The sequence below is a fragment of the Sphaeramia orbicularis genome, chromosome 5 (genome assembly GCF_902148855.1).
Source record: "Sphaeramia orbicularis chromosome 5, fSphaOr1.1, whole genome shotgun sequence".
NCBI classification, from domain to species: Eukaryota; Metazoa; Chordata; class Actinopteri; order Kurtiformes; family Apogonidae; genus Sphaeramia; species Sphaeramia orbicularis.
Genome location: NC_043961.1, coordinates 25405096 through 25423372, shown reverse-complemented (window position 1 = coordinate 25423372; position 18277 = coordinate 25405096). Strand labels below are relative to the sequence as shown.

The 18277-nt window shown below is 39.9% G+C and overlaps 1 protein-coding gene and 1 long non-coding RNA gene across 4 annotated transcripts in view; both read right to left on the bottom strand.

Annotated features, from left to right (window-relative positions):
- Positions 1-379: 379 nt before the first annotated feature.
- LOC115419858 (histone deacetylase 7-like) overlaps positions 380-18277 on the bottom strand; it is a 62056-nt gene continuing 44158 nt past the window's right edge. For all 3 annotated transcript variants that reach the window (XM_030134910.1, XM_030134909.1, XM_030134911.1), the window contains exons 12-25: positions 17857-18055; positions 17599-17732; positions 17326-17446; positions 17172-17221; positions 15103-15210; positions 14843-14898; positions 13773-13860; positions 12511-12630; positions 10260-10357; positions 7038-7156; positions 6404-6537; positions 6191-6275; positions 4295-4442; positions 380-2710 (exon numbers count right to left, since the gene is read on the bottom strand). In XM_030134910.1, the coding sequence (XP_029990770.1) occupies positions 2671-2710; positions 4295-4442; positions 6191-6275; positions 6404-6537; positions 7038-7156; positions 10260-10357; positions 12511-12630; positions 13773-13860; positions 14843-14898; positions 15103-15210; positions 17172-17221; positions 17326-17446; positions 17599-17732; positions 17857-18055 (1500 nt within the window). In that variant the 3' untranslated portion in view covers positions 380-2670. The remainder of the gene's footprint in view (positions 2711-4294; positions 4443-6190; positions 6276-6403; positions 6538-7037; positions 7157-10259; positions 10358-12510; positions 12631-13772; positions 13861-14842; positions 14899-15102; positions 15211-17171; positions 17222-17325; positions 17447-17598; positions 17733-17856; positions 18056-18277) is intronic.
- Positions 7419-9029, bottom strand: LOC115419859 (uncharacterized). The gene is made up of 2 exons (XR_003935476.1): positions 8228-9029; positions 7419-8103 (listed from the first exon to the last, which is right to left on the bottom strand). It is a non-coding gene; the product is annotated as an uncharacterized LOC115419859 (long non-coding RNA).

The following is an 18277-nucleotide window of genomic DNA, read 5'->3' as shown; positions in this document are numbered from 1 at the left end:
TTGCAAACCTGCTGTGATTATATTCAACAAATAGTGCAAAAAATAATTCAGCAGAAAGCTTCTTGTACAATGTGCTAAAGAGATAATGAAGTGATTACAGTCACAGTATAGAGGAATCATTTGTAACCATAAGTAGTCTAAATGCTGGTTGATCATATTCTGTTGTATTGTTTTTGCATCTGCTTTTGATATTCTTTACTGTGTTGGCTCCTGTGGACAATAAACCTTTTCTTGATGCACGTAAGTGTAATATTTTTGAATCCAGAGAATAATGCATTACATGTCTATCATCTGTGGTGAATGAAATAAAATAAAATAATACATGGTTGTTGAAATAAGTATGAAATTAGACATCAGTGAGTCACCATTTTCAAACGAATGAATGCAATTCACCTTTATTAAGGCTTTTTTTTAAGGAAACAAAACCAATAGAAAAGACAAAAGGAGGGAAAAAAGTCCATATGTACACTGTACAGAAACAAAACAGTCAGTTATAAGAAAATTAGATGAGGCATTTTCCAACTGGACTGCAGTTTGAATTAAGATCCAGTTTTTTAAGGCTACCTTCACACAGGTTGGTCAGCATGGTACTTCAAGGCACGCGGGCTAAAAATTTGGTCTTTAAGGGTTACTTTTTGAGTTCTAATACAAAAATAATTTGCATTTATTAAGACAAAAGATAAGACATTCGGTATGTCAGGTTACTGTCGTGAATGTTTACATAAACCTAAGTAAAGCTACACTCGCTGTACGGAGCTGAGGCTGCTCTAACTTCTCTCAACGTCATTTGTTTTCACATTTTCATTACAATAACAAAGATTAAGTTGCAAACAGTGCAACACAAAGAAAGAAAACATCAAACAAATTGTATTAAAAAAAATCTATAGCACCGTGAAAATTGTGTTAAACATGCAAAGAGCACTTCAAAGACACAGAATCTGAATGTATAAATATGAGTCACGACCGCCTTTTCTTCTTTTTCAATGAATGTGTTTATATATCCGTTCTGTGCTTTTGGTGCTGTTCAACTGTTTGGATAGAAAAAAGAAACATTCACAAACTCTTCAAAGTCTTTGAAGTTATTTAAGCCATGCCAGTCCAGGGACAGCACATTGTTCTCATAAGCTTTGGTTGAGCTTAACCTGTGTCCAATTGCAATGTGTGGATGTTCAGTTTTGTCAGTAATATTTCTCCATCCTAACTGCTAAAATGTCATTGTTTGGTCCAGGGAGAAAAACTTCCCAGGCGCTGACAGTAAACAGAACGGTGCTACATCGATAATAAACAAAGGACAGGTGTCCGTGTTTTGAGAGATATACAGATATGAAAGAAATATAATGTAATACAGCAGGAATGCTAATCCACAGGTAGAAACACTGGTCCATGTATATATATAAAAAAAGCATCTTTTAAGTTCAACTTTTAACAGCTATGTCGTTCTGAGCCTCTTTTCCTGAGGGCAACATACTGTAAGTGCACTTTGTGTCTGTGATTGTCATACAGTCAGTGTGGTATCAATGAAACCTCACTCAAAATGTCTGCACTCTCACATATACAATCATGTATGAGCGGCTACGCTGAGGAATGATGGGTGTTTTTGCTGTCTGTTGGCGTATAAAAAGAAACGATTTGACTGATGGACTGATACTTTTTGTCCCTGATACTGATACTCCAGTGACTAGAGGTACTAGCTCTTCATTTTGATACAAACTACAGTTTCTCTACATGATTAAGATGCAGTTATTCAAGACTTCTGCGTCCTGTTTAGTCTTTAGTCGAGGAGAGATAACAATAACTGGTGCGATCTGGAGTTCTGCTGCATGTGCTCGCCTGACAGGCCAAGAAAGAAAAGAGAGACTTAAGAAAATATGTGGACATACAAAAAATACGAAACATATGTATCTCAGACATCACTGTAGCTTCACTCTTGCTGGATAAAAAAAAAAATCTCTGGTTGACATTTACAAAAAAAAAAAAAAACAAGTGTGCCATAGGGTAAATGAAAGAATTTTAAGATAAACTGCAAATATAAGCGCTTGGTGAACACTGCCGATGTGGCTGCAGTCCCTCCATGCAGTTCATATTATAGAACAGGACAGTGCAAAATGATCAGAAACACTCCTGACCACTGATCAGTTCCTTCACTGGAGCTTTGTCACATGCAGGTAAATGACATCATCATAGCGGGACTTGTTAAGCACAGAGGATACGACTGCTCTCCTTCAAAGACTCCTTCCGCTCGGAGTGATTGAATCCAGTAGGCTGAAGCGACCTTTGACCTCCCCTTTCAAGGTTACAACAGTCTGAGTGGTCTAGCGCAGGTCTGTCCTGTGCTTTGTCAAATGTGTGTACATGCTACGTCCAGTTGCCAGCAACCAATGCTACAAGAGATCCTTAGATCCTTCACAGATCTGTTTGTTTTCTCAGTTCAATGAGTGACATCCCACTCGTCCATCAAAACCTGTTGAAGGTTCGTGAAGTGTGCATGTTGTCTGAGTCATACTGTAACCAGTAGTAATTCATGTGGAGAAGTGTGTGTGAGGTGAAAAATACAGTGGTTGAACTGAGGAGGACACCCGCTTCCAGTGATGAATCCAAATGCAGAACTATGTGTGTATGTCTATATTTTCCACTGAGACTTGGTTGAAGGCAACTGTCAGGAGGTTTTCTTCACATGGAATCCTTCTCTGTCAGTTTCTCTGGATGTTTCCTTCAGAAAAAAAGATGAAAGATTAATATTAGAGGACATCAAAGAAACTGCTGCAGCTGATATGGCTAAAGATATTAACCCTTTATTGTGCAAGTGACTATTTTTGGTAATTTCCGAATACATTACAAGACAGTGACAGCAACAGTTCCAGTGAGGACAGTGAGTCTACAATCTCAGGTCCACTGTGGTCTACAGGGTCTGTAAGGTCCACCTCTGTATGAACAGTGAGTGTACCTGCTTTGTTAGGTACCATGAAGTAATGGTACTAATGTAAGGAATGATGTTCAAAGGGACAATGTGGATGTGGACAGGGGTCTGGATCAGCACTTATGTTGGTCTAATGTTCAAAAAGCGATATTCTAATGTTCAAAAATACATGTTGCTTTCACCTTACATGTGTTTTTCTTGTATTTTTTTTAATATACACCTTGGATTTTTGTTTTTGCCACTTTTGGGGAAGGAACCAAATATGGTAACTTCATTGACCTTTATTTTTCATATAATAAAAAATTTGGAAAAATTTCACTAAAGTAACAAAGTCTTGTTATGTCCTCCAATAACACACTTAGGTTGAAATTTAGAATTTTAGAGAATTTCTATGAGTGCCCTATAAAGGGTTTAAGGTACAATATATAACATTCAGAATACCCTTGTTGTTGATCAAATCTGGCATCCTGAGGCTCATGTGCTTAGCAGGAGTTTATGTTGTATTGATATGTAGTCAGTGTTTTAGTGTATAGGAAACAGGAACTGAAGCACGATGCCATATCTCTGCATATTCCTGGAAAATCCAACTTGCAACCTCTACATATAAATCAGTCTACAGCACAGGTGTCAAACATGCGGCCCATGGGCTAGAACCGGCCCACCAAAGCATCCAGTCTGGCCCGTGGGATGAATTTGTGAAATGCAAAAATAACATTGAAGATAATAACAATCAAGGATGTTAAAATCATTTTAGTTCAGGTTCCACATTCAGACCAATATGGTCTAAAGTGGATCAGACCAGTAAAATACTATCATAATAACCTACAAATCATGAAAACTGCAAATTTTCCCTTTATTTTACTGTAAAACAGTAAAATTACATGACAATATTTACATTTACAAACTATTCTTTTAAAAAATGTGAACAAATATGAACATGAAACGTCTTAAAAGAAGTAAGTGCAATTTTACCAGTATTGTGCCTATTACTAAATGTTTTGTGTATCTGTAATTGTAATGTAAGTTGTAATGCACATGTGTAACTGATAAATTGATGCATAATATTTCTAAAATTGCACAAATTTTTCTTGAGACATTTCAGGTTCATGTTATTCAGATTTTTAAGGAAACTATGTAGATGTAAACATTTTCATAATGTAATTTTACTTTTTTCACTGTTATTATTTTACTGGTACGGCCCATTTGAGATCGTATTGGGCTGAATGTGGCCCCTGAACTAAAATGAGTTTGATACCCCTGGTCTACAGGCTGTTATCACAGATGTAGACAGCCAAGACGGTTACATTAACATCTATTTATTCATTGGGTAAAAGTGATGAATACAGACACATTTCTTAACATTCACTACACCTTTACCTTTCGGAGGACAGGCCTCCCATCGACAGCGAGGCGATGGCGCTGACGGCCTCGCTGTCCGAGTCCCGTCTGAGTCGTCGTCTCTGGGCTTGAAGGTAGGACAGATCCACGGTGGCGGCCGAATCCTTCACGCTCTGCCAGTACTCACCTGCAGGAAGCGAAGGATGGAAAAGAGGGAGAGGACGAATGAAGGAGGAGAAGGAGGGAAAGAAAAAGATTAATGGGTTCAGTCACTGGCATTTGAGTGTTGTTTTCATCCTGAATAGTTCCTTGAGGGAAAGTGCCTGCACTGCATTATTAAAGAGCAGCAGTCACTGTTTGATCCACAAGTTGTAGCTGTTTGATCTGAATATAAGCATTGCCTGTGATATAAACATCCCCTGGTCTAAATATCCATGTTAATAATTTCACAAATGTAAACTCAAATTCAGCTTGCTCTCTCAGGATCTGCAGACTCAGGACATATCTGAGTCCTGTGACACATGGAGGTAGGAAAAATCAATCAGTGAGTGAATCTATGAGTGTGTGTGTTCTGGCTGTGCGTGTCGGGAGCATGCAACTCACATATATTTCACCCCAGGCTTAAATTATGGGTTTAACATTCTTGTGGCTTTGCAAATATTTTTAATTAATCTAATTTGGTTGGGATAACATTTGTGTGCAATCAGGAGGGGATGTTGCGAAGGTCGTGTGCCAGAGAAGTGTTTGAAGATAATTGGAGCCAGGGCGGCCTCGTATGAGTGTGTGTGTGTGTGCGACTGTCTGTGTGTGGGACGGCTGGAGGGAGGGATGGGAGACAGGGATGTAAAGGAGGAGAGGTGGCCTGAGAGCAGGAGGGATGAGCAGACTGAAGGACAAGAGCCCCAACACTCAGATATGGACGGTCTAAAGATCCAAAAGTGGAGGAAGATGTGGAGAAATCTGAGCAGCAGACATTAAATTATAAAAGATCTTTTTTCTGTTATTTACTGTACATGACAGAATAATTAAAGCAGATATGGGATCAAAATCACACATCACATAGAACATGTTTTGATGATGAATATGGCAACAGCAGCAGCAAACACATTCTAACGCTTCAGATCAGATTTTTTTGTGCTTTGGAATGCAGTTTGCATTATCAATTTAAAAAAAAAAAAATTGTAATCATTCTTATCTGTCTGCAAAACTCAGAGTTATATTTTAAGTTAAGTCTTTCCTGGAAAACAGAGGCATCCTTTGTTTAAAATCAGGTTTATCTTCATCTAAATCAGTTTTGGACAGAGCATACTTTGCACAGGGTGCTGAAAACTGTGAGTCAAATTCATGATTTATTATTTTGTTATAATATATAAGAAAGTTGTCTTGGCTTAACTTTAAAGGCACCCTGTTGTAAGGTGATGAACACAGTACGGCAACAGAGGCAGGTGTATTTCATATGTAGTTTTCATCTTTAAATGACAGCATGAATTACAGCCACTGCATTAGAAACATTAAGTAGTAGTCACTGTACTTTTTTTTTGTTTCACATGTTCGAAACCTGTTGTTCAGTTTCAGCCTGATTTGTTCAACATTTGCTCACCAAATGAAACAGCTCAAGGCTGATTTGAGTGTATGAAGAGTGACAGAGGTGTAAGTGAAGGAGATACTGTGCGGTAAGTCATTTGTGAGATGGGAAAGAAAATGGCAACAGCTGTTGTGAAACAAAAAAAAAATCTGCATACAAAGAGTGAAAAGAAGACGTCTTTAGGGAAAAACAAAAACAATGCGATCTTTTATTTTGCTAATTGTTTGTGATTTGTTGGAACTTGTTCATTGCACAGATTCTGAAATGTGTATGTAATTTTATGCTCATCTGTAAATCCGTGCATAGATGTGTTCCTCAGGGTTCTGGATGCTATAGGTTGTGTTTCTCACCCTGAACCTGGATGACTCTCTGCAGAGACTGGATGGCGTTTTCACAAGGCCTCTGGTCCAAGACGGACTGGGACAGAGGCTCCACCTAGAACGTAAGCAAGAGGCGGTGGTGAGAGGATGAAGATGCATATGGAAGATGATTACCAGAATATGCATGCCTGGATACGGAAAATACATGTATGTTATGTGTAAACATAGGAATAAACATCGTACTTCCATGCCAAGCAGCGCACTGACGCAGGCTTCAGAGGCATCACAGATGGCTTTAAGGTCATGTCCTCCCTCCAGAGCCAGGACCACCCGACCCCCGGCCAGGGACATGAGCTGACGGGTCAGGAAGCCAAAACCTGGAAGAGACGACACACGCGGGCTGTAACCAGGTATCGACTGGTCAGTGATGTTGTGAATGTTATTTAAAGAATGAAGATCCAGCACAGCATTAGTGCAGACTGATGCTCTTTCGATGTCACTTAATCCTATTTCTAAGGAACAATAATAAGTAGCTCACTGAAACACAGGTGAAATTACTTTAATGTCTCTGCACTTTCAGGACACTTGGCACCAAAACTAGTGTTATTTTGACTGATAATACAATATGAAGAAAAACACCTCTTTATCATTCTGAAATTTGCCCCCCAAATTTTTCTTGTGTTTCTTGTGTTTGACTAAATCATCCATTTTCACCAGCACCAGAGGAACTATTTCATCTAACATAAGGGATTATAAAAAAAAGCAGATGAAGCAAAGTCCAGGAAATGTCAAAAAGAAAAAAAAAGTCCTAAACACTTAACACTGCTTTATTTAAGTGTGAATGCGTGCATGATGTGACGGGCTGATGGAGCCTTACACTTGGCTGTAACCTTGTAGCCTCCCAGTGGTGATGAATGTCCTTCGACAGCATCGAAGCCAGCTGACACGAGCACCAGATCAGGGGAAAACTCATGGGCAATGGGCATCACCACGGCTCTGAGGAGGAAGAGAGGAAACAGCATGTTAAAACAAATACTGCATGTTTATTTTGATTACAGTCATTCAAGCACTGTGGTCCTCGCTCAAATTTGGCAGTAAACTTAAGAAAACATGTTTTCAACAGGTGGTCATAATTTGTAAAAAATTAAAACCTGCAAACAGTGAAGACGATATAATAACGTGATTGTAATGTTGATAATTTTTCCTTTTTGATTTCAATTTTAACAACAAATACATCCAAAAACTATCATTGAAATGATTTTTAAAACAGTGCAGGGACTTTTCTGGATAGGAAACGGTAAAAGTGTATTTCATTATAAACACCATTTGCTTGAAAACGATGAAAGATAAATTGTCAGAGGCCTTGTTCCAGCTGCTTAATCTGCGCTGGTGAGTTTCCAGGAGTAGATGTCTTAGTACCTCCCAGGTGTGAATGTGTGCAACTGGAAAAAGAAGCATGCACGCTTTGCAAACCTGTAATTCACACAAGTATAGGCAGGTGGCAAACACTGAAATGTTTCATTTTTTGTGGGTGACACAAGCAGAAAAAAAAAGAGACCTGTGACATATCTGGACTAAGACGCCCACGTCCATACACTGCTCTGGACAGACCACTTTTCTCGCTTCTCTGCTCTCCTCCTCACTTCCTCTCGTCTCCCGTTGCCAGTTATTTAGTAAGAGCGCATGGCCCATGCCGCGTTTGATTCTCTCTCTCTCCCTCTCTTTCTCTCTCAGCGGCAGTTCAAAGGCGTTTGTGAGCGTCTGGTTCCTATTAGGAGCTCGTCCCTCTTCTCACGTCACTGACAGCCAGCCATCTGGGATCCATTGGGCCTAATTACGCCGCCTTTGGATTCCCTAACAATGCACCCCCCACTTCTTCTCCTCTCTTTTTGCTTTACTCTGCTCTCCTCTTCTTCAGAGTTTGTCAGTAGCTACCTAGAAATCTGCAGAAAAATATAGTATCTGCATGTACACATGGAGGCCAAAGTACAAGCCGTACATACGTACATACGCCCTCCCTTTGAAAGTAAATGTTGTGAGCGCTGTGCTACTGGTGATTAGACTGACCTTAAATTCTGACCACCTTAGTAATCTTCCACACATACAGTCCCAAGTGCAGCTGAGCTTTCTCTTGATTGTACTACAGTCCCGCCACCACTCTCAACCACAATTTTTCCCCTGTCACTAACACACACCCAAAAACAGAGACACACATCGTCAACAACCACACTTTGGCTGGTTTTGTGTTCCATCCCAAAGAGAAATACACAGTCTGGAACTCAACCCGTCAACTAAATCATGTATTTAAACTGAATTACAGAACTGGCACTAGACTAGATATTTAATTGCGTAAACATAAATTCATGATGCATAAAATTTTGTCTGTACGGCATTTTATGTATTTATTTGCCCTAATTAATCCACAGAATGGTTGAAAGAAAAATTGTCTGAACCTTTATAAAATGTGTGTTTGAGGAAAAACCTTTGTGCTGTTTCATGCATTTACTTTCTTAAAACTCTTGAACATTTTGTTGCCAGTTTTTTTTGTTTACAAGGGAATTCAGGCTTTAATTAGATTGACAGAAGTGTAAATAAAAGGCTGTTGTTCATGATGAAATGTGACAAAGGTCTCTGGCCGGAAATGCGCCGTGGACATCACAGCTCGCTGGTATAAGCCTCAAACCGCCGGACCACCAGGACACTCCTTCCCCACAGAACTTTGATATGAGGCAAAGTTTCTTTGGGTAACACACAATACCGTACAGTACTACAGTGTGGTTAGCAGAGGAAGTTTTACACATGAAAACACTTGCCATTTCCCAAACTGGATAAAAAAAATGCCAAAACCAGACGCCTGCTCAGGAAAGGCCCAGTTGTTCCTTAATTAGCATGTAGAGCTCCAGTAAACACTGGACTTAGTGTTTCCAAGTCTGCCTATTGGGTCTATGTTTTTATACCAGTTGGGGTTAGCTCATTAGCATCTGTCCTTTGACAGGGGGCCCACCCACTGTGTGTGCTGCATACAGCGCCATGTAGCGCTCGCATATTGTTTAATCATCTGGTGGTGTGCCAATGATGCTGACAGAAACACTCTGAGTTTATTACAGTGCAGAGCAGACCAAAACCATATTCATTCAGGAAAAGCGGCATGAATGAAATTACATGTAGATGGAGGGTAAAGGTGTGTCTTAATAATGCAAATTACAATAAATCTGTATACATTATACTCTGATTGCACTAAATTGGCTTTTAAGGAGGATTCCATTAGTTAATCCTGATTTGCACTCCTAATTTTACATCTGAGTAATTTATCACAAAATTAAGCTATATTCCACAAGAGAAGATTAATGTCAAGTATAGTTAGAGTACAAAGGATAAGGCAAGAAAGAGACACTATTTGCAGTAGGATTCGGGTTAGAACTGGAGTGCATCAGCCTGGTAACAATTACAACAAACACTAATGAAACTCTGATAAAATACCAGTGTCGAGATAATTTTATGTCTGTTTTATATATTGCAGTAATGCAAACTGAAACTGCCTTAAAGGTAGAAAGCTGTTTAAGAACAATTTGCAGATCTGGCAAATGATTGGCGGTTAAACACACAGTATGTCATTTCTACCACAAGAGATCTCTCAATCAAAACAATAGCAAAGGATGTAGTAGTGGATGATGTCATCCATTAGTGTGGGATCATGGGAGTTGTTGTTTTCACAACTGTTGCAGAGGAAATAAAGGTATTTTATTTAATTTTAGGGATGTACATTCATGTTGTGTCATTAAATTCAAATGAAATAGCTGCAAGTAACATTAAACATTGACATTAGTAAAGGGGATACGATGATGACCTGTGATAAAATGAATTAAATTATGTATTACTCTAAATCTGAAGGTTGTTGAAAACATTTGATTTAAGGTAAGTACATATATCAACAAATTATACACCAACCTAGTCATTTTATACACATTTCCCTGAAAAAACGTGACATATTAAAGTTTTAAGTATGCTAAATTATTTAATGCGACCTTTAAGTTCCAATTGTTAAGATTATAGAAGAAGAAGAATGTGTCTTTTAAAGGTTTGCTAGTTAATTTATTACCTGAATGCAGCCAGGTATTCAGCATCTCCCATTGGGGGGTCCAGACCTCCTGTCCACGCCACATTGACATTAAAACCCTCGCCAGCGCCTGCACCCACCTGGAGGTTGGGAGGGAAAGCAAAGAAAAGAGTCAGTCCAAGAAAGGTAAATGAGTCCCGGTGAAATTTGAGAAACGACACAACGGTGACAGATTTGTGTCAAGCTCTCACAAAAAAAAAAGTACTGCTGTTGCAAAACTTGCATTGTAGCAATCAAGGGAAAATGACTGCATCTCTTTAGGGCAACACCAGGGAGTGATTATGATTCCTAAATGAAATACGGATGGCTATTAATTCAACACCCCTGTCCCTCCATTTTGATTTTGATACAATTTGTCAAACGGCCTTATAAATCACTGCGAGCCGCAGCAGGGCTACACCCGTTTATGATTCCCAAGCTGTAGGCTAACGCTATACTGAGAAATATTTCACATTTGGCAACCTGATACATAGAAAACAAACTAAGTATTAGAATCATACTCTGCATGTACCATTAAAATGTGCTGTTTATATAAAAATAGCATTTTGCAAAGCTTCTTGTATAATGAAGTTAATGACATGTCAAATAAAACCTACATGGTGCACCGCTCTACGCTTTACTGTATAGAGGTTGTGATTCTTTCAGTTTCCTTTTCATTAGAGCTGTGTTGAGATTCAAGTGTACACCCGAAATGCCGGGCCGAGTTGAGGTAGCTGGTCTCAGTTTGACCTCACATACTGGGGGCACAGATTATAAAAATGAGGCCGGGTCCTGGAAAGAAGGCCTATGGATTCCTGCCTCTCTCTTTGTAGTCTTCCTAGCAGGCAGTTAGCTGTTCTCTAAACCCTTCACCATCACTCAATGTGTCAGTTTGAGGGGAGGATGAGGAGGGTGATTGACACACTCTTGGCAACAAGGCGTGGTAATTTCCTTTGTGTGTGTGTATGGGTGTGAGAGGATGTTTGAGAGAGAAAGAATGCTGATGAGCATTGCAGAGCGTCTGTCTCCATTCTTCTCTCAGTGGACGGGATGTTCACAGGGTAAACCAAAAACACATGAGGCCTCCTGTCCTCTGCCAACTGGTAATGTACCCGCATGCACACGCACCCGCACACCATTAACACACACACATACACATACACACACACACACAATTCCTACTATTGCTCCAAGTCTCTAACGCTCCTCTCTGTCCTCTTTCCCCCTTTCATGTTTCTAGAGTTGCTGGACTGGATTATGCCGTAGCTGGTTTCTGTGTGGTACTCTGCGCTCTGTGTTATGGCTATGACATCACACCCCTACCCCATGGTGTGTTATATACCTACACGGGGGACAGCGAGACTCCAGAGGTTTACCACACAGCTCAACAGAGGTTGAGCGGCCACTTAAGGCAAAGCCACATCCAAGCCCACGAAGCGTTTTATGTACCGTCCCTCATCAGGGGATTTTATGGGAAAACATTGACTATTTTATCCTCATTATTGTGGAGGGAGGATGGGAGAATAAGAGGAGGGGATCTAGGGGGATTTATTGGGGCTTGAATGCCACCATGGGGTTGGGGTCAATTCATCTCACTGGGGATAGTCATCACACTTGGTTTCTGGTAAGACCGCAGGCAGAATTCATTGGCATCTCAATTTCCTGTATGCAAACATAAGTATGCAATTCAACTGTAGACATCCTGTTGTGAAGTTTTGCAAATAAACTCAACCGGAGAAGTAAAGCTACAATAAATACACCAAAACACACTGTGATTTTAGTGGATAAATGCATTTAGTGGCAGATATTTCAAGATGAGTCGGTAGAAAAAATGACTGTTCTCACTTAAGTTGCTGAAGTTATAAAAACAAAGTGAACAAGTGGACAGGATCTATCACGCAATTACGAAAATCACTCTACATTGCAAAACTCTGCACATAATTGGACTTAAATGGGATGTAAATCATGAATATTATTTTTGGATGTAGTTTTACTATCACCCGTCCTGTTTTGACAAGAAAATGCTAAACACAAGGCTCTTATCCCTGTAATATCCCACTGGAATCACATAATTGCTAAGTATTTCAAAGTCGACATATCTATTTTCACATAAAGCATGGGTGGTAAGTGCTAATATCAAGAATATGGCAGTTTAAATTGATTTCCAGAATTTAATCATATAATCTATAGTTTAGAAGATCACACACACACACACACACACACACACACACAGAAATCCCCTCTTTGTACCTACCTCACTTGGATGTCCACTACCAGGAAAGAAATTGCCGTTGTCATAGCGATGCAGAGAGATATAGAGCACATTTGGGTCATTGTAGAAGGCATCCTGGGTGCCGTTGCCATGGTGAACATCCTGGAAATTGATTGGACAACATATATCAATGAATTTAGATTGACAAAAACTGACACTTAACATATTTTCCCATTGAAAGAAACTACCTTGATGTCATTATTGACTGAAAATGATTCTCGATTCTGTTATTCTTCTAATTTCTTTATCTATACTTTTTATTACTGTCAAACTCCTATTGACAAGAGGTGAAAGTAAATTTTTTATTCTTCCCTTTTCTTCTGTAGACTTTGACATGAATCATAAAAGACTGAAAGTTTAAATTATTGCCTCATGGATGCCCCCATATATTTATGACAGTGGTCTGATTTCTGTTGAGACTATTTCTACAGTCTGTAAAGTGTGGCCAGGAAAATGTTTCTAGAAAACATTACGATATCACAAAAAAGCTGATCTTTGATGTTTTGGCTTAAAATGTCATCAAAATGTCATTTTTATCCTGTAACACATGTTTTGTCATGATTAGTGTGCGAATTGAGCCGGATAGTTATGGTCAAAAATGTGTTTTGTGAGATCACATTGACCTTGACCTTCAGAGTGACCAAATATGAAGTAATTGAATCAAGGCGTTTCTTAGACATCACATGCTCAGGAATGGGATAGACAGATGTACGATACAGGCGGATGTTCAACCCAAATGCACAGTTGACATGAGCACAAACAAGTTTTCATTGTTTCATTGTTTTCATTCATTATTTATCTACTAAAGAACAAAAGGAAGATCAAAATCTGCAAAGCTTTTCTCTGTCAAACTCACTTTAATCTCATGCCCCTTGATGAAACAGGTAGTAATTAGTGTTTGAAGAAGTAACATGTGACGCATATAGGGGCGCGTGCACGCTCACACATGGAGAACAGAGACGACCACCTGGCTGCTGATCAATATTTGCATGTGTATGTGTGGGCGTGAGTTCATATGTGTCTACGCTGAGCATACATGAGTGTTCAGATGAACATATGGGGACCAGAGATAAGCATCTAAATGAACTAAATGATAAATAGTGATGCTACTGTTCAAGGCTGCTCTGCTCCTGGAACCATGTTTGTGCCCATGATACATATGTGTCACTGCGCATACGTGTTTATGGTTGTGCTTTCCTGCCCATGTGCGGACCAGTAATGTTGGTTGCGTGGCGGATCCTTACCCAGTCCACGATGAGGATCTTGCTGACATTGAGTTTGAGTTGGACCTGTTTGGCAGCGATGGCCACAGAGTTGAAGAAACAGAAGCCCCTGTGGACAAACACACAGAAGGAATTGAAGCCACATCTGTTTATCAAGACACCTCCAGCAAATTAATATGAGAATCACCACATGGACCTTAGGAACCTCCAAGAGAAATGAGACATGTGGTCTCATGTGGCGGTTAATCAGTCCAGGTTGTAGCAGTCACAGCACCGACTCTAATGTGCAAGTAATCAACTGCCAACATTAGAGAAATGTGGATGTTTAATGTCAGAATGTCCTGTATTTCATCCTTTTCTCCTGACAAGCAAAAATTATCTTTCATATTAAAATAGTCTGCTGAATGGAAAATCCTACAATCCCTCCTCAAGAGATTTTGTGACAATAATAAAAGAAAAAAAAACATTCTTATCATAAAATTCTCCCTACAGTACAATGACAACTCAGTGAATAGCTGGCAGGACGCACAAGATGATTTCAGAGGAATGAACTCACAACTTGGAACAGCATTTCCACTCACTGTCTACAGTAAAGGTATGCAGAAAAAGTGTTGATGTATGAAAAACAATGGAGGAATGTTAGAAGTGGCTCCGTCAGCATAGGTCGTAAACTGTGAGTGTGTAGACGGTATATCATATAAGCTGTCCAAGCTCAGCTCATCAAGAAAAGTCATTATCGTCCCATAAATACACGGTGACAAGCACTGCTGAGCACACACACTCATTCCCAGCTGAATGTGGTTACTTGGCTAATGCCTCCTCCTGTCAAACACTGACACAAATCCCCATGCACACAAACACGCACATACACATTAACACACAAGTGCAGCACTTTCACGTACTTCTGACAAACTGGGCAAAGCATGTACTGGGGTTTGCCTCAAGCATCAGGCAGGTAGCACACGCACACATATGTAAATGTAGCTGATCTGTAATAAATCCGTTGAAACACTTTGCGAGACCTCCCGGCTCTTGGTATGTGTTTGAGTGTGTGTTTTTGAGTGTGTGTCTACGCAGGCTGATGTACTTACAGCGGGGAAGAGTGGGTTGCATGGTGTCCAGGGGGCCTCACCACCGCAAAGCCATTCTGTGAGAGAAGAGCACAAAGTTAAACACACTGCTGCCAAACACCACGGTTTAAAGGTTTACACCTGCAGAGATTATTATAAATCACTATATCATTATAGAAAATGACTGAACCCCCAGAGGAGTTACCGGACTAAATATGCAGGACAGTGTTTCCTCACAAAGCACTTCTGACATGATAAGGTATTTGATAATGAAAACACACCTTCAGTTCTCCCTGCGCCACCTTCAGAGCCAGGTCTGTGACGCAGCCTGCAGCAATACGTGAAGCTGCTGAAGTGTGAAGCTCATTCCAGATCGTATCAATGTCCACCTGTCGGTTAAACAATAACGAAGCAATGAAGCAAGTTATTGTATGAGGTACATCAACCCTGACAGGTTCAACAGGAGGTGATCATTTTAACTCCAGGTCCTGTTGAAAGCATTAGCAGCAGGTTCATCATACTTCAGTCCTGTTGCTGTTGGTAGTGATTTCATAATGTAAAAACTGTGAAATTCCGGGCTGCTACTGATACTGATGTTTACATAATTTGACCGATAGTTGAAGCTAATCTGTCAATCTTCGGTTTATGTTGTTAGTTATTCCCCCTTTTGTTTTTGAGTATCTTTAAATGAGCACAAATTCACTCAACAACCTTTAATGTGATGCAATACATAAAATCAGCTTCTGTTATCAGTGAATGTTATGTTATTTGCAGATCCTTGTCAGTAAACAGATATCAGCGTTTGACTGATTATTGTTACTGTCAAATTAGCTGCTCGTATTTACTACACTGATTGCATTCTTTTAGCTCGATTTAATTCAAACTATCAATGGTATGAATAGTTATTAATATACAAAGATACACCGCCCAGCCCAGAAAACAAGTTGCACATGCACTATTTGACTGCACCAGCTTTAGTTTTAATTACAAGAGACATTCACTGTCACATCTTTTTTGTCACATAATGCTTATGTAGTGTCAACTTAAGGTTCATCATATTGTTTCCATCCATAGTTGCATTAATTTTTTATTACTGATGATCAAGAATTGGACCATCTTCATCACGTCCCAAATTAGAGTCTGGACTTTCTGGAGGCTAATCCATATGTGAAAATGTCTCATTCTCCCTGAACCATTCTGTCACAAGCCTGATGGTCTTTGTCTAATCTCTTTGATGTTAAAGAAATGAGAGGCTACTTACTGCATCAGTTAGAGTTAAATAACCTGTTCCAGCTGAAACATTATTAACCACTGCAGTACTTACCCATGGAAAGATCTGAACTATTTGCTTATTTAAATCCAATGAATGTCTCCGGTAATCAAAACCAAAGGTGGTGCAGTGAAATATTGCATGTGTGACTTTTTTTTTTCAGTGTATATTGCACAAAATAATGACACAAGCTCCGATTTTAATGAAAAAAGCATTGTGGAACTTGTCAACCACTTGACCTTTTGTTCCCCACATTTTATCTTCACTGTAAATAACCTCAGTACAAACACAGTTTTGTGTGTCTATGTCATTCCCTGTTTCAAAACTCACATTTCTGGAGATGTGCTGTGGTGGAACAATGAAATCAGAGGAATTTCTTTTATCACAGGCTTTGCCATCTTGTTCCAATCACCCGTCTTCACCAGAGCAGCCAAGGGCCGGAAAATCAGGGAGATCAGTCGTCTTATCAACTGACACCCAGCCCTCTTTCCCTACCTCCTTTTCCCTCTTATTTCTTTCTTAGCCTTTAATGTGCTGCTCTCATCTACTCTTCCTTTGTCAGTATGCTTTCTCAAGAGTATCATTATCTGAGCTTCTGTGCCTTATCAACACAGAAAGTCTTTTATCCTGTCTGTTACTTCTTTGTTTAATTTCCTCCAGTGAGATTTTCTGTACATTTTTCCTTTTTATTTCATTGTATCCTAATCCTGTGTTTCCTCAAACCCATTCCTCCTAAATAAAATCCAGTTTCAGCTGCAGCCTCTTCTCTATCCCCTCTTTTATTTATTTTTTTCTTTCTGTTTCTCACATTTTTTACCTCTGCGCAGACTTTGATTACTGATTGAGGTTGAGAGTAGCTCCTGCCAAAAACAATAGCATTAGCAATTATTAGCTTAATTGTGTAATGAGGCATAATCAGCCATGTAATGTTTGTTGTTCAGTTATGCAATTAGATAAGTGGAAAGATTCCCACATGACTTCTGTGACTTGTGTTTAACACGGTTCTGTGATGTGTGTATGCCTGTGTGAATGTGTGTGAGCATGTGTGTGTGTGTGTGTGTGTGTGTGTAAAACACTCACGCCGACTCCTCCACAAGGCAACATTACAAAGATCCGTTGAGATAAGATTCCTGCAGGACAGAATTTACAGCATTGAATTCAACTGGATTATCACTAATAGTATTATTATTATTATTAGCAGTAATGGTACTGTTGTTGTTGTTGTTGATCTTACCAGCCAGTTTGCGGTTGTCCAGTTTGAGTTGGTGGAGTGGGTTGGAGCCGTACATAAGCACATGGTTCTCTGAATGAACCGACTGCAGCTCTTTCAACGTGGCCTTCCTACTGTTGATACGCTACACACACACAGACACACACATATACTGTATACATCATATGTACTGAGACTGACATTCACTGTATTCACCTCAGCGTAGTCTATATAACGCTGACTTTGTTGTATGCTTTGCACCTGTTTTTGCTTTGTGGAAATATTAGCGTGTCATACCTCACATTGGCTTCGAAGGCCTCTTTCATTCAGTCTGGACCAGATGCTCTGAACCCTTCCAGGATGCTCATAGTGGAGGCTGTTGTCACCACAGGTACACTGATGCTTCTGCATCTGAGAGTCATAAACCAGCCCTACACACACACACACACACACACACACACACACACACACACACACACACACACACAGACTTAGCATCATTATATTAACTTTATTTTCTCTACTCAGTATTCTGTACTCGGTTGTGTGTCACACCTGTTGTAAAGCGGAGCTTGGTGTCGGCAGGGGGGCTGGACAGTGACAACGAAGGTACCGCGGGGGGTGGATGTGGAGGTGGGGGCAGAGACGTGTAGGCCGGAGAGGACTGGGTTCGGACCAGAGGCTGATGAGGCCACATCAGGACAGGCATACCCAGTGAGTCCAACTGAAGACCTGATCTTTGAATCACCTGCCTCTGTGGTTCAAGAAGAAGAAGCCAAACAGAACAGAGAGAATGAGGGTACATTAGGTACGGCACCATGACTGAGTACAGTAACCACACACCCATCAACTGTCTACAGAACACTAAAAGTGATTGTTATTCAGTAAATGAACAACTTCTTTGTCAAGAAAAAGACACTGATATAAACAATTCAACAATGTCAGTCATGTTGTCCCACTCTTTTCATCTTAGATA